The sequence below is a fragment of the Erythrolamprus reginae genome, chromosome 1 (assembly GCF_031021105.1).
Source record: "Erythrolamprus reginae isolate rEryReg1 chromosome 1, rEryReg1.hap1, whole genome shotgun sequence".
Classification (NCBI taxonomy): domain Eukaryota; kingdom Metazoa; phylum Chordata; class Lepidosauria; order Squamata; family Dipsadidae; genus Erythrolamprus; species Erythrolamprus reginae.
Genome location: NC_091950.1, coordinates 8,750,899 through 8,765,235, shown reverse-complemented (window position 1 = coordinate 8,765,235; position 14,337 = coordinate 8,750,899). Strand labels below are relative to the sequence as shown.

At 36.3% G+C, this 14,337-nt stretch overlaps 1 protein-coding gene across 1 annotated transcript; it reads right to left on the bottom strand.

Annotated features, from left to right (window-relative positions):
- Nucleotides 1-12,785: 12,785 nt before the first annotated feature.
- On the bottom strand, nt 12,786-13,742 carry LOC139157716 (vomeronasal type-2 receptor 26-like). Its single transcript, XM_070734822.1, has one exon. The coding sequence runs from the start codon at nt 13,740-13,742 to the stop codon at nt 12,786-12,788; it is 957 nt and encodes a 318-aa protein (XP_070590923.1).
- Between the last annotated feature and the right edge of the window lie 595 nt (nt 13,743-14,337).

Sequence of the window (14,337 nt, the reverse complement as noted above, 5' to 3'; positions counted from 1 at the left end):
AGGTCCATCAGGCACCTACTGCTTTGTGGGATGCCAAAGGACATGGTGCTGTCTCTTTTTAGCACCTACATGTTACCATAGAATGAGATATATCTGTATGCATATGATAGCTTGTTGTATATCTGGGTCTCAGGTGAAATAACGTAACGTAACGTAACGTAACGCGACGCGACGCAACGCAACGCAACGCAACGCAACACAACAACAAGGACCTTGGAGGCCTTCCGACCCAACTGCCTGCTTAGCATGAAACTCTACACCACTTCAGATAAATGGTTATCCAACATCTTCTTAAAACTTCAGTGTTGGAGCATTCATTACTTCTGGAGGCATATTATAGTACGATCCCAGTATCTGATGATATTTCCAACATTTGTCTGATTTATATTTGAAAATGCCAGCTATAAAACATGTTATATAAATTCTCCATATATGCAGTTGACATCCTCCCCTCCTCTTCTGCCTCTCCTTGGGCAATTCACTTTGGGACAACTGCCATAAAAATTTACCATGTGGGAAAATTAACTACGTGCATCAATGGTGGATTGTAACTTAACTCACTGCTGGTTCACTTCCTCCCATGCTGTGTGGCTGCATTGCATGGGTGGGTGGGTGCTTTGTGTACTTGTACATGTGCAGTATCTTTTTCTTTTTTAAGCCAAAAACAAGATGGCAACACATGCACATTGAGTTTGTGTGCATGTGCAGAAGAATTTATTTTAAAAAATTCAAAAAATGGTGGGACCCATGGACCAGCACTGTCCTAACTGGTTCTGTGACATCATTGTTATGTCATTAGCAGGTCGCTACTGGTTTGGGCAAACCAGTCAGAACCCACCTCTGATGTGCATCTCAAGTGTTCCCAAATCTAAACCGGTCCCAAATGGTCCTTACAATTAATAAATGTTCTGCTAGCTCCATTCAGTTGCCCAGAGTCCACCCCCCAAGGCATTATGGGATCATTAAAAGAAGATGATGATGAGTATGTCCTCGATAAATTCTATCCAGAGAATAGTGGGAGGAACTCTTGAAGACTAAAAGATGCACTCATATTTGTACATTTGAGAAAGAAAGAGAAAACGATTTATGAATAAGAAATCATATATGTAATCATACATGTATGATTATATACATATTCATAATAAGTCTATCAGTTTTCCCCCCACTTATCTATAGTCAACAAAGAAGCATTCTCTTAGTAAAATAAGATATCAGTTACATGATCTTATATTGCCATAGACATTTTGTTAAAGCTTGTGGAAAACCAGTGAATTTAAGTTTGATATTTTTTGGGTCAATTGGCACACACTCCTTCTATCTTTCTTTTTCTCACATGACAGACCAATTGAAGCAAAGGGAGATGTTATCAGAAATAACTTAATACTGGTAGGGAACTCCATGAAGCTTCAGACATCTAATGAAACATCCATATATTGTTAAAAGAACTGATACTGAAGCAAACACTTCAAAACAAGAAATGAAAAAACCACTAAACTGCAAAAGATTAAAATGAGAAAATTTCCTCTTTGAAATAGTAAACACATTTTTAAAAAAGTAGCTTTCTTTTTTAAATATATTTTTATTAGTTTTTTAAAGACAAAAACAAAATACAATGACAACAAAAAACAAAAAAGAATATGCAGCAAAAGCATTAAACATGAAAACATATTTACAGTTCCATATCTGTTTCTTTGATTTCTCTATTTTTGGTTTAATTAACATTTATCTTATTTCCCACTTTCCATCAATCCAATTATAAAATTTATCCCACCCAGTATAATATTCTTCTTCCCGTTTGTTCTGTAACTCTAAAATAAGTTTGCTCCATTTTGCACATTCTAATATTTTTAAAATTACCAGATCCTTAGTTGGTAAGTTTTCTTTTTTCCAATTCAATCGGGCCACAGTTAATACATGTACTATTAAATAATAGTTAGCATTTTTCTGTTGTTCTCTGATTATTCCTAATAAAAATGTCTCAGATTTAAATTCTAATTGAAAGTTTAATATCTCTTTTACCATATTTTTACCAATAATCCAAAATTTTCTTGTTTCTGGACACAACCAACACATGTGACAGTAACTACCATACATTGACTTACATTTCCAACAATTGCTTTTCAAATTTGGATAAATTTTTGTTATTCTTGCTGGGGCATAGTGCCACTGGCAAAACATCTTATATTGATTCTCTCTATATGGAACTGAATTTGTTAATTTATAATTAACTTTCCAAATCTTTTCCCATTCTTCTAGTTGAATATTGTAACCAAAGTTGGCCAGCCAGGCGATCATGTTCTACTTTACTACTTCTCCTAAATTTTCATAATTTAACAAAAAGTTGTACATCTTAGTAATAAATTTCCTTTCTGGTCCTAATAAAATTTTATCTAATGTATTATTTTTTTTACTGATTCCAAATTCTAGAATAGAATAGAATATAATTTTTATTGGCCAAGTGTGATTGGACACACAAGGAATTTGTCTTGATACATATGCTCTCAGCGTACATAAAATAAAATATACATTTGTCAAGAATCATGTGGTACAACACTTAATGACTGTCATAGGGGTCAAATAAGCAATAAAGAAGCAATATTAATAAAAATCTTAGGATATAAGCAACAAGTTACAGTCATACAGTCAACATGGGAGGAAATGGGTGAAAGGAATGATGAGAAAAACTAGTAGAATAGAAGTGCAGATTTAGTAGAAAGTCTGACAGTGTTGAGGGAATTATTTGTTTAGTAGAGTGATGGTGTTCGGAGAAAAACTGTTCTTGTGTCTAGTTGTCTTGGTGTGCAGTGCTCTGTAGCGACGTTTTGAGGGTAGGAGTTGAAACAATTTGTGTCCAGGATGTGAGGGGTCAGTAAATATTTTCCCCGCCCTCTTTTTGACTCGTGCAGTATACAGGTCCTCAATGGAAGGCAGGTTGGCAGCAATTGTTTTTTCTGCAGTTCTAATTATCCTCTGAAGTCTGTGTCGATCCTGTTGGGTTGCAGCACCAAACCAGACAGTTATAGAGGTGCAGATGACAGACTCAATGATTCTTCTGTAGAACTGTATCAGCAGCTCCTTGGGCAGTTTGAATTTCCTGAGCTGGCGCAGAAAGAACGTTCTTTGTTGTGCTTTTTTGATGATGTTTTTGATGTTAGGTCTTGAGATATGATAGAAGCTAGAAATTTGAAGGTCTCTACTGTTGATACTGTGTTGTCTAGTATTGTGAGAGGTGGAAGGGTTTCTTTTAAAGTCTATCACCATTCCTACGGTTTTGAGTGTGTTCAGTTCTAGATTGTTCTGGTCACACCACAAGGATAGTTGTTCAACTTCCCATCTGTATGCGGATTCATCATTGTCTCGATGAGTCCGATCACTGTTTTATCATCTGCAAACTTCAGTAGTTTAACAGATGGATTGTTTGAGATGCAGTCATTAGTGTATAGAGAGAAGAGAAGTGGTGAGAGTACACAGCTTTGGGGGGCACCTGTGCTAATTGTACATGTATCTGATGTGATTTTTCCTAGCCTCACCTGCTGCTTCCTGTCTGTTAGGAAGCTTGTGATCCACTAACAAGTGTGTTCAGGTACCGCTAGCTGATTTAGTTTGGTTAAGAGAATGTCCGGTACGATGGTATTGAATGCTGAACTGAAGTCCACAAAGAGGACCCTAGCGTAGGTCATTGGAGATTCAAGATATTGAAGGATGTAGTGTAGAGCCATATTAGCATCATCATCTGTTGATCTATTTGCTCGGGGGTCTAACAGTGGATCCGTGATGGTTTTCAAGTGAAACATCACTAGCCTTTCAAAGGTTTTCATAACTGCAGATGTTAGAGCAACTGGTCTGTAGTCATTCAGTTCCTTGATGAAGGGCTTCTTTGGCACTGGGATGATAGTCGAGCGTTTGAAACAGGAAGGAACATAGCACAACTCTAGTGATTTGTTGAAGATTTGGGTGAAGATGGGGGCCAATTGATCAGCACAGACTTTTAAGCAAGAAGGAGTCTGGGCCTGGTGCTTTTCCAGGCTTCTGTCTGAGAAATAGATCTTTCACTTCCTTTTCTGTGATCACTAGGGGTTGTAAACCCAATGGGATGGGCTTCCGGTTTCGCTGAGGATCGCAGCGGAGTCTCTTGGCAGGGCTCTGCCTCGAGACCCCTCCAACCCTCCCAGAGGTCGCCCCAGCGCGATCGGATCGAGTCCGGATGGCTCGATCCTAGAAAAGGGGATTCCCCTCTGCCCGGGGAGCCATCGCCGAGGCTCCAGGACAGAGGGTTCATCCTGCAGCTCTGGTGCAGGGAGCACCGGTCCTCTCCCAAGAGGACACGGCCATTGCGATCCCACCTAACCAGTGGGAAGCAAGAAACATCAAGAGAGTAAAAAGCAGAGAAACTGAACAACCCTAATCGAAAAAGGAATATTGCCAAAGAAGCTACAATTAAGGTAAAAGTTTTTTCTATGTTCCATGCTAAACAAGAAGTTTAAAAAACAAGAAAATTGAATCGGAGTCTAAACGAAGGCGAAAGAGAAAGTTGTTAAAACAACATTGTATCCAGGCGCGAATTAACAGCCGGAACTTATTCTAACTACTTTCACTTGTTTTGAACTGTTAAATTTTTGCAAACAAGGAGATCTAGAAGATTTTAGAATGAGACATTAAAGGATTTATTATTTACAAAATGACATTATTTGGTTGTAAAAATTTTTTTTCCTCTTTTGAAACATTTTTGAAACATTTGGTTACCGAAAGTTGAAAAATGAAGTCCGGGCTGGGATTTTTCTAGCGGAAGGACCAGACTGCTCACTATTTACCTACAAATTCTGAATAAACATTTATAAAGGGAAAAAAAACTCTTTTCCTACATTTGAGAACTTTAAAATTTGGATTATTTAATCGACGTTTTTTTTGGATTATTCTGTTGGACTATTTCCATTGGATTTCGTTTGGATTAATAGCGGTTTGTGGATTAACAGCATCTTCGTTGGATTTACTGCGGAGAGATTTCTTCCTGGGCTGTGAGAGACGGACCGACTTCATTTTAACTTCGTGAAATTAAACTGCATTTGCTTGGAAAAAGCTTTATAAATTTTCTAAAGACTATACCCTTCTTCAAAAAACGGAATACCTTTGCAGTACTCATTAAGGTGTTTCTGACAACAAATTAGATCTTCAATCAATTGTTTTTTTCTTGCATTTTCCCTTTGATAATTTCAATTTTTGAATTTTAATTCTATATTATATTATATTACAATTGGTTCTGTTTATGCATTGCTAAATTTTCTTTTGGTCTTTGGTCCCCTGTTCCTCCTAATTGAATAATAGTCTTTAACTCTGATTGCCCCCTTTCTTCACATGCTTTTACCCTCCTTCTCACTTTGCTGACTTTTCCTCCTTATCTTTGCAGCTGTGTTAAACTAACCTTTTCCCCTTTTCCCCCTCTTCTTCTTCACATCTTCTTGATATAAACTTTGACTAGAGTAATAAGAATAAATAAGTTGAGCATTAATTAGATATATTTTAAATTTTAAGTGTATTTGAAATTTAGCCTTTTATTTGAATTAGAACTTTTATTGCTATTAATTAATTGCTATTGATTTAGTATAACTGTTACTGTGGGTTTGGAATTTATAGAATCTCTTTACATACTGCTAACATAAAATAACACTAAATTTAAATTTGAAAATGTCAAGTTCTTCCACCCATACTAAAACAATCAAGAAGCAAACAACTGTTATTTCTTCCCCGCAAAGTTCACCACATCCATCTCCCGCACAGCAGACTTTATCTGCAACTATGTTCACCAAGGAAAAGGACAGGGAGAAACAACCATCTCTGGCTTCAATCCAAGAGACATTAACAACATTAAATGACTTTATGCTAAAATCTCAACAAGACGCAACACAACAGAGAGATGAAATTAAAGCAGAGATGGCGGAAATGAAAGTTGACACAGGTGAAATGAAAGACCAGATGAAGGAGATTAAGCAAGCCTTGCAAGATAATGAAGTACGAATGAAGGCAGTGGAAGAAAAGGCGGAAAAGGTGGAGAAAAGAATTGGTCACTTGGAGGACAAAGCTGCTTCACGTTACAGAGGGTATGATGAATCAATTACACATCTGGAAATGCAACGTGCGTCATACGGACTTCAATTTCAAAACGTAATAGAAGAAAAAGATGAAGATTTAAAGGCCATTATGGCTGACATTATTGGGAAAATCCTCCAGATGGACCCAGATGACATAAAAAGAGAAATCGATGAAGTCTTCAGAATCTCTAACAGCTACATACGCCGTTTTAATCTTCCACGCGAGATTCACATCAAATTTGTAAGAAAAAGCATGAGAGATGATATATTGCATTGGTCAAGAGCGGGACAACTACAACACCAAGGCAAAGAAATAAAAATATTAAAACAAATCCCAAGACGTGTTCGAGAGACTAGAAGAGACTATCATTTCTTGACCAAACTTCTGATCAAAGAAAACATAACTTTTCGTTGGCTTATTCCACAAGGTCTATCATTGACATGGAAATCAACGAGATATAAATTGGAGAATCTAGACCAAGCAAGAGACTTTTATGAAAACAGTGGAATATGCGAAATGGAACAGATAACAAAAGAACTGGAAGCAATGCAGGCCGAAGCCATGGGGGCACTTGCACAAGTGGAGGACCAGGACCAAGGGGCCAGAAGAAAGCAACCTCAACGCGAAACCAAGAAATACAACAAATGACTACATTGAGAGATTTAAAAATCTTTTCAGTAAATGTCAATGGACTTAATGAACCAAAAAAAAGAAAACAAATGTTTTCCAAAATTAAGAATCAAAAAGCTCAAATTGTGATACTCCAAGAAGTGCATATAAAAAAAAGTAATCGGAATTTATTGTTAAATAATAAAATTGGAAAGATGTATGCTGCGTTAGCAGACCAAAAGAAAAGAGGAGTGGCAATGTATGTTGAGAGTTCTATAAATTCCAAACAACTATATAGTGATGATGAAGGTAGAATTTTGATTGTCCAGATTGATATTGAACCCAAATCGCTTGCTATTGTTTCTATATATGCCCCAAATGATGACCAAATTGCATTTTATGAAAAATTACATCAAAAAATTTTAGAATTAAATTTGGAAAATATGTTAATTATTGGAGATTTTAATGCCATAACAAATAGACAATTAGACCATTCGGGGGTGAAGAAAAGTTGTAAAAAGAAAAAAAAGAATTTACTGCCCTCAACTTTTCAAAAAATGAAAGCAGAATTGCTATTGAATGATATATGGAGGGAAAGGCATCCTCATAGCAGGCAATATACTTTTTACTCAAACCCCCACAAAATTTGGACTAGAATAGATATGGTGTGGGCTCCCAAAACAACAGCAGAGTACATACAAGATGTAGAAATAGATGTTAATACTTGGGCAGATCATAATCCAGTTATAGTCTATATGAGAAATATTAAAAAACATCGCAATTGGCAAATGAATAGAAATATTTTGAAAGAGAAAGAATATAAAGAATGGATTGAAAAGGAATTAAAAATATTTTTCGAAATTAATAAAAATACAGACACCACCCCTCAGAACTTGTGGGATGCAACTAAAGCATACATAAGAGGATTAACAATATCCTATACTGCAAAATATAATAAAGAAAGAAAAAGAAAATATGAACAATTAATAAATGAATTAAAACAACTAGAGTTTCTATCACAACAAAATGTGAAAAATAAAGATTTGGGGAAAAAATAAATTTAATTAAACACAAAATTAGATTACAACAACAAAATCAGCTATTGGAAAAAATAAAGAAAGCTAAGCAACAATATTTTGAGCATGCCAATAAATCAGGTAGATGGTTAGCATATAAACTGAGAAAACAGAGACAATCTAAATTAATTAGAAAATTAGAAGATAAAGATGGAATAATAAAATATGACCCAGAGGGAAAAGCAAATATAGTTCAAAACTTTTTTAAAGAATTGTATAAAGATGATAATATTGAAGAAGAAGCCGTATTTAAATACCTAGAGAGTGCAGAGTTACCACAAATAACAGAAGAGCAACAAGAAAAGATGGAGAGTCCAATAACGATGGAAGAACTCCTTATAGTTATTAAAAAGCAGAAAAACAACAAAGCCACGGGACCGGACGCTATCCCGGCAGAGTGGTATAAAATAGAAAATGAAGTATTAAGAAATAATATGCTCCAAATTTTTAATGAATGTAGAGTAGATGGTAAAATTCCTAAATCATGGTCGGAATCTTTGATAACTTTAATTCACAAACCAGATACACCAAAAGAAAAAATTAAAAACTATAGACCAATATCTTTATTGAATGTAGATTATAAAATTTTTATAGCAATATACGCAGATAGATTGAAAAATGTGATAAATAGCAAAATTCACTCAGACCAAAATGGTTTCCTTCCAGGTAGACAAATTAAAAATAATCTTAGAACAATTATTAATGTATTAGAGTATTATGAGCAACATTCAGATAAAACATTATCTTTAATGTTCTTAGACGCGCAAAAAGCTTTTGATAACGTGAATTGGACATTTATAAAGATGCAATTAAATAAAATGAGATTCAGCCCCAAATTTGTTAATTTAATAGACGCTATTTATTCAGAACAAACGACAAAAATTATATTAAATAATGAACAATTAGAAGCGTTTAAAATAAATAAAGGAGTGCGGCAAGGATGTCCCATATCACCTCTTCTTTTCATTATGACTTTAGAAGCACTCTTAATAAAAATAAGATCAGATCCAAAGATAAAAGGTTTAACAGTTAGAAAAGAGATATACAAAGTCCAGGCCTTTGCAGATGATTTGACTTTTATAATGGAAGATCCGTTAGTCACAGCACCAAGATTAATCCAAACAATAGAACAATATGGCAAGGTGGCAGGTTTGAAAATAAATAAAAATAAAACAAAAATTATAACTAAAAACATGAGTAAAATACAAGAAAGCAATTTAGAATGTATTACTGGAATGCAAATAGTTAAAAAAGTAAAATATTTGGGAATATGGCTAACAGCCAAAACAATAACATTAAAAAATGATAATTATATAAAATTAATTAATGAAATTAAAAAGGATCTAGAAATATGGAACAATCTAAAAATATCATTTTTGGGAAGAATTGCTACGATTAAGATGAATATCTTACCTAAGGTATTATTTTTATTTCAAGTGATCCCAATCAATCCAGGGGCTAACTTTTTTAAAAACTTAACAAATGTGGTTAAAAAATTTCTATGGCAAGGGAAAAAGGCAAGAATTAAGATAAATATGTTAGAAGACATAAAAGAGAGGGGGGGTTTTGCGCTCCCAAATTGGAAACTATATTATCAGGCAGCCGCTTTAACATGGATTAAAAACTGGATAACTTTAGAGGACATGAGAACATCAATATTAGAAGGACATGACCTCATGCTTGGCTGGCATGCTTTTGTGTGGTACGATAAAGATAAAAACCATTCTTACTTTAAAAGACACACGCTGAGAAAATATTTATTTGATGTCTGGAAAGACATAAAGAAAAACCACTTTTTAACAATTCCAGATTGGGTTACCCCCTTGGACGCAATAATACATCCAAATTCCATTAATGACTCAAGAAATATAAGATATAAAGACTTGTTAGACAATCAAATGAAATTAAAATCTAGAATTAAACTACAAGATGAAGGGATACAAATTGATTGGTGGCATTACGCACAGATTAGATCCAGATACCAGAAAGATAGTACACTCTATATATTTAACAAAAGTAAAAACCTGTTAAGTGAGTTAATCACTAAAAACCACAACAGAGTAATTGGAAAAATATATAAATATTTGATTACCCACAAGAATATTGAATTAACATTAAAAGATAGTATGATACATTGGTGTAGAAACATAGGTAAAGAAATTGATTTAGATACATGGGAGAAAGTTTGGATGTGCAATTGGAGAATGACTAAATCAGTTTCTTTGAAAGAGAACCAAATTAAAATGTTTTATAGATGGCATCTCCCACCAAGTAGATTAGCAAAAATGTTCCCAAAGACATCACCTCTGTGCTGGAAATGTAAGAAAGAAATAGGATCCTATTACCATCAATGGTGGACATGTAATAAAGCTAAAATGTATTGGAAAATGATAGAAAAAATGACAAAAGAAATTACAAAGCAGAAAATAGATTTCACCCCGGAGTTTTGTTTGCTAGGAATTACTAACCAAAATTATAAAAAAGAAATTTTGTACTTGATTATACATATTTTTACAGCGGCAAGGATTATATACGCGCAAAATTGGAAAGGGGAAGATATCCCCAAAGAAGAGGGAGTTATTGCAAAAATATTAGACTGCGCGGAAATGGACATGATGACAAGACGCTTGAATGAACAGGAAGAAACCAAATTTTACGCAACATGGAACAATGTTTATGAATGGATAGATAAGAATAAAAAAATAAAGAAAGAAGAGTAGTAATAAGTATAGATATTTTAGATGATCTTTTTTTATTAAGATTTATATTAGATTTAGTTTACATAGATAGAATAGAAATTTGTTTTTTCTAAAGATTTTTTTGACTTGAAATTAATTAGAAATTTTTATATGACAGTTAATTTTTTTACTAGATATTTTTTGTATTAGTAGCATTGAATTAGATATTCAACTGTGTATTCCTTTTTCTGTATCTGCAATTATACTTTTGAGAAGAGCAGGGATGATACATCCCTACAATGTATGTTAAATGTTTGTAAGTTTGTTTGTCATTTTAAAGAAAATTAATAAAAAGATTTGAAAAAAAAAAAAAAAAAGTAAACCCAATGGGATGGGTTCAGTTGTAGAAGTCTTTGTATTTGATAGTACAGTGATCCCCCGGGTATTGCGATCCCGATCATTGCGAAACGGCTATATGGCGATTTTTGAACCCGGAAGTAAAAACACCATCTGCGCATGCGCGCCCTTTTTTTCTATGGGCACGCATGCGTAGATGGCGCCGGGCAGATCAGCTGCTGGGCGGCTTCCCTGGGTCTTCCCCCTCTTGCTGGCGGGAGGGCGAAGCCCCCCCAGCACCCGCTCGCCCGCCGTTCGCCCGGCCACCCGCTGTTCGCCGCTCGCCCGCCCTTTGCCCGGCCACCCGCTGCTCGCTGCTCGCCCGCCCTTCGCCCGGCCACCCGCCGTTCGCTCGCTGCTTGCCCGGCCGCCCGGGTTCGTTTGGCTTCGGGACATGCCGGCAGCGACGTTTTAAAACAGCCGCGCGGCTTCCCAACTGAGTCCCGAAGTCAAAGGCGAACTTCGGGACTCAGTTGGGAAGCCGCGCGGCTGTTTTAAAACGTCACCGCCGGCATGTCCCGAAGCCAAACGAACCCGGGTGGCCGGGCGAGCAGCGAGCGAACGGCGGGTGGCCGGGCGAAGGGCGGGCGACTGGCGGGCGCGGCAGCAGCGAGGAGTTTGCGTGGGCGGCAGGGAAACCCCAATCTTCGGCTCCTCGCTGCTGCGGCGGAAGTAAAAACACCATCTGCGCATGCGCAGATGGTGTTTTTACTTCCGCAGCGCTACTTCGCGCAAAACCGATCATTGCGAGGGGTCCTGGAATGGAACCCTCGCAATGATCGGGGGATCACTGTAAATTGATTTCTTTCCCTTTGTTTTTGAGTTTTTCTCTAGTCTTGAGGTATCCTTTTCTATCTAGTAGATTTTCATAGGTTAAAATTTTATTTCTATCTAATATATTGGGGTGTGTCTGAGTGTCTGCGATGGATATCCATCTGGGTATTTCTCTAAAATGCCTTTTCCTTATTTTCCTCAAATTTTCTAATAGTGTTTGTCATATTGCATGTGATTGGAACTGTGTATGTTTAGTGTTTGTTTTTCCCCACAGATGTGCATGGCAACCTTCATGTATATTATGGCCTTCCAGAGTCAGAATTCTTTCATTATTTAAAATAATCCATTATTTTGTCCATAATAAGTTAGTCGATTGGTAATATAGTTCTAAATTCAGTAGGCCAAACCCTACTCTCATCCTAGAATCTTGCAATATAATTCTTGGTTTTTCCCCATTCCATATAAATTTAGAAATTATTTTATTTAGGTTGGCAAAAAAAATCTTTTCTAATTTAATTAGTGCTATTTGAAAAAGGTATATCCACTTTGGTAATATATTTGACTTAATGTTAATTCTGCCAATGAATGATAAATTTAATTTAATCCATTTTTCCAGGTCTTCCTTAGTTTTATGCAGTAGCTTGTTGTAGTTCAATTCTTTTAATGATGAATATCTGGTGATAAGCCAGATTGTTAAATATTTAATCTTTTTTTTCTGTTTGCAAGTCTGTTTTCTCTGTAATTTCTTTAATTTGTTCCCAATTGCAGTTTTTTGTTAGTATTTTGGTCTTGGTTTTATTAATTTTTAAACCTGCCACCAATCCATATGTTTTAAAAAATGATACTGAAGCAAACCCTTCAAAATAATATATGCAACCCCCCCCCCCCACTAAACTGCAAAAGATTAAAATGAGAAAATTTCCTCTTTGAAATAGTAAACACATTTTTAAAAAGTAGCTTTCTATCCACACAGGGCAATGGACAACAAAAGGATGATAAACAATAGGCTGGGTGATTGTTCCTGAAAGCAGGAACATTCTAACCAGTTGCAGCACTTGGTAAGAAATTATTTTATGAGCAAATTTCTCCTTCATGTCATCATTTCCCCCTGAAATCTTATCACAATCTAAATATGCCTCAAAAACATATATAAATGTTGGGTATGTTAGAAATTCTTGTTTCTTACTATATTTTCTCTACAATTCAGATCTGGCCTCAGAAGAATAATATAGCATTTGGGGAAAAAGATACAAGCCAAGAGAGCAGCACCGGAGGTCAAAATGGAGAAGATCTCCACAGCCACCATGGACTTCCCTTTGGTGCTCAAATAGGTGGGGAGGAAAGTAATCCAAACACTGCAAAAGACCAACATGCTAAAAGTAATGAGTTTGGCTTCATTAAAACTATCAGGCAATTTCCTAGCCAGGAAGGCTACTGTGAAACTAATGAGGGCCAAAAGACCTAGATAGGCAAGGACAGTGTAAAACATGAAAGCTAAGCCCTGCTTACATTCCAAGATAACCTCTCCAAACACAGAATGAAAGTCCAAACTGGGAAATGGGGGAGAGGTTGCCAACCAGATGGCACAAAGAAGGGCTTGGACCAGAGGACAGACTATGACAATGGAGTTGGTCAGTGGTTTTCCTAACAGTCTCCTTGCCCTGTTTCCTGGTTTGGTGGCCATGAAGGCCAGAACCACCATGACAGTTTTTGCCAAGACAGAGGAAACGGCAAGGGAAAAAAGAATAGCAAAGGCAGATTGTTGGAAGAGACAGGTGATCTTCCTTGGTTGACCAATGAAAAGGAAGGAACAGAGGAAGCAGAGCAGAAGGGAGACCAGGAGGATGTAGGTGAGATCTCGGTTGTTGGCTTTGACAATTGGTGTGTCATGATGTTTATAAAAAATCAGCAGGACTGCAGAAGTGCTCACAGAAAAGAAAAAAACAAGAAAAACTAAAAAGTATCCCAGGGTATCTTGATAGGCAAGGAAGTGGAGCTTCTTGGGAATGCATTGGTCCTTGTTCTTGTTGGGAAATTGGTCTTCTGGGCAGGGTTCACAGTGAGAGGCATCTGAAACCAAGAGTCTTTGTGTAAGGATTTCTTGAGCAACTACTATACACATTATCCCACTTGCATATATGATATGAGTCTTAGCTTTCAGCTCTTGACCTACCTACAAAGGGAGTAATGAAATAATCCCCTATGTATTCTGATTCAGGCTAGTCCAGATAATAATTGAAATATATTGCTTCCCTGATGCTTAATTTTAAACAGTAACACTTCTATTTATTTCCTCTACTTCTTAAGTACAATCAGCTTCTGTGCTACAGCAGAAATTACAGAAATGCCTTGATAAGTTAGGCAGTTTATCTATTCCAGAAGTCATTCTGGAATTAATGGGCTAATCTGTGCTAGGTAAACATGTAATAAAACAGGTCATAAATCACATGGACATAGTTTATGTGCCGGAGCTTAAATGAAAGGATCCATTCTGGTGTCAGAATTGACGCAAGCAGAAACTGCTTCCGTCCAATCCTGGATGTGAGAGAATTAATTAATTACTCATGCTCTAAAATGCATCTCAAAACCTCCTCCTACTCATCTCTTCTGATCTTTTTTGCTGCCTTCTGAACTTTGGATTAATCCATCTCCAGTCCTGACAGCTACTATCTGAATCATCTGTCTGCATACTTTCAGTTGAAACCATTCCCTCTATT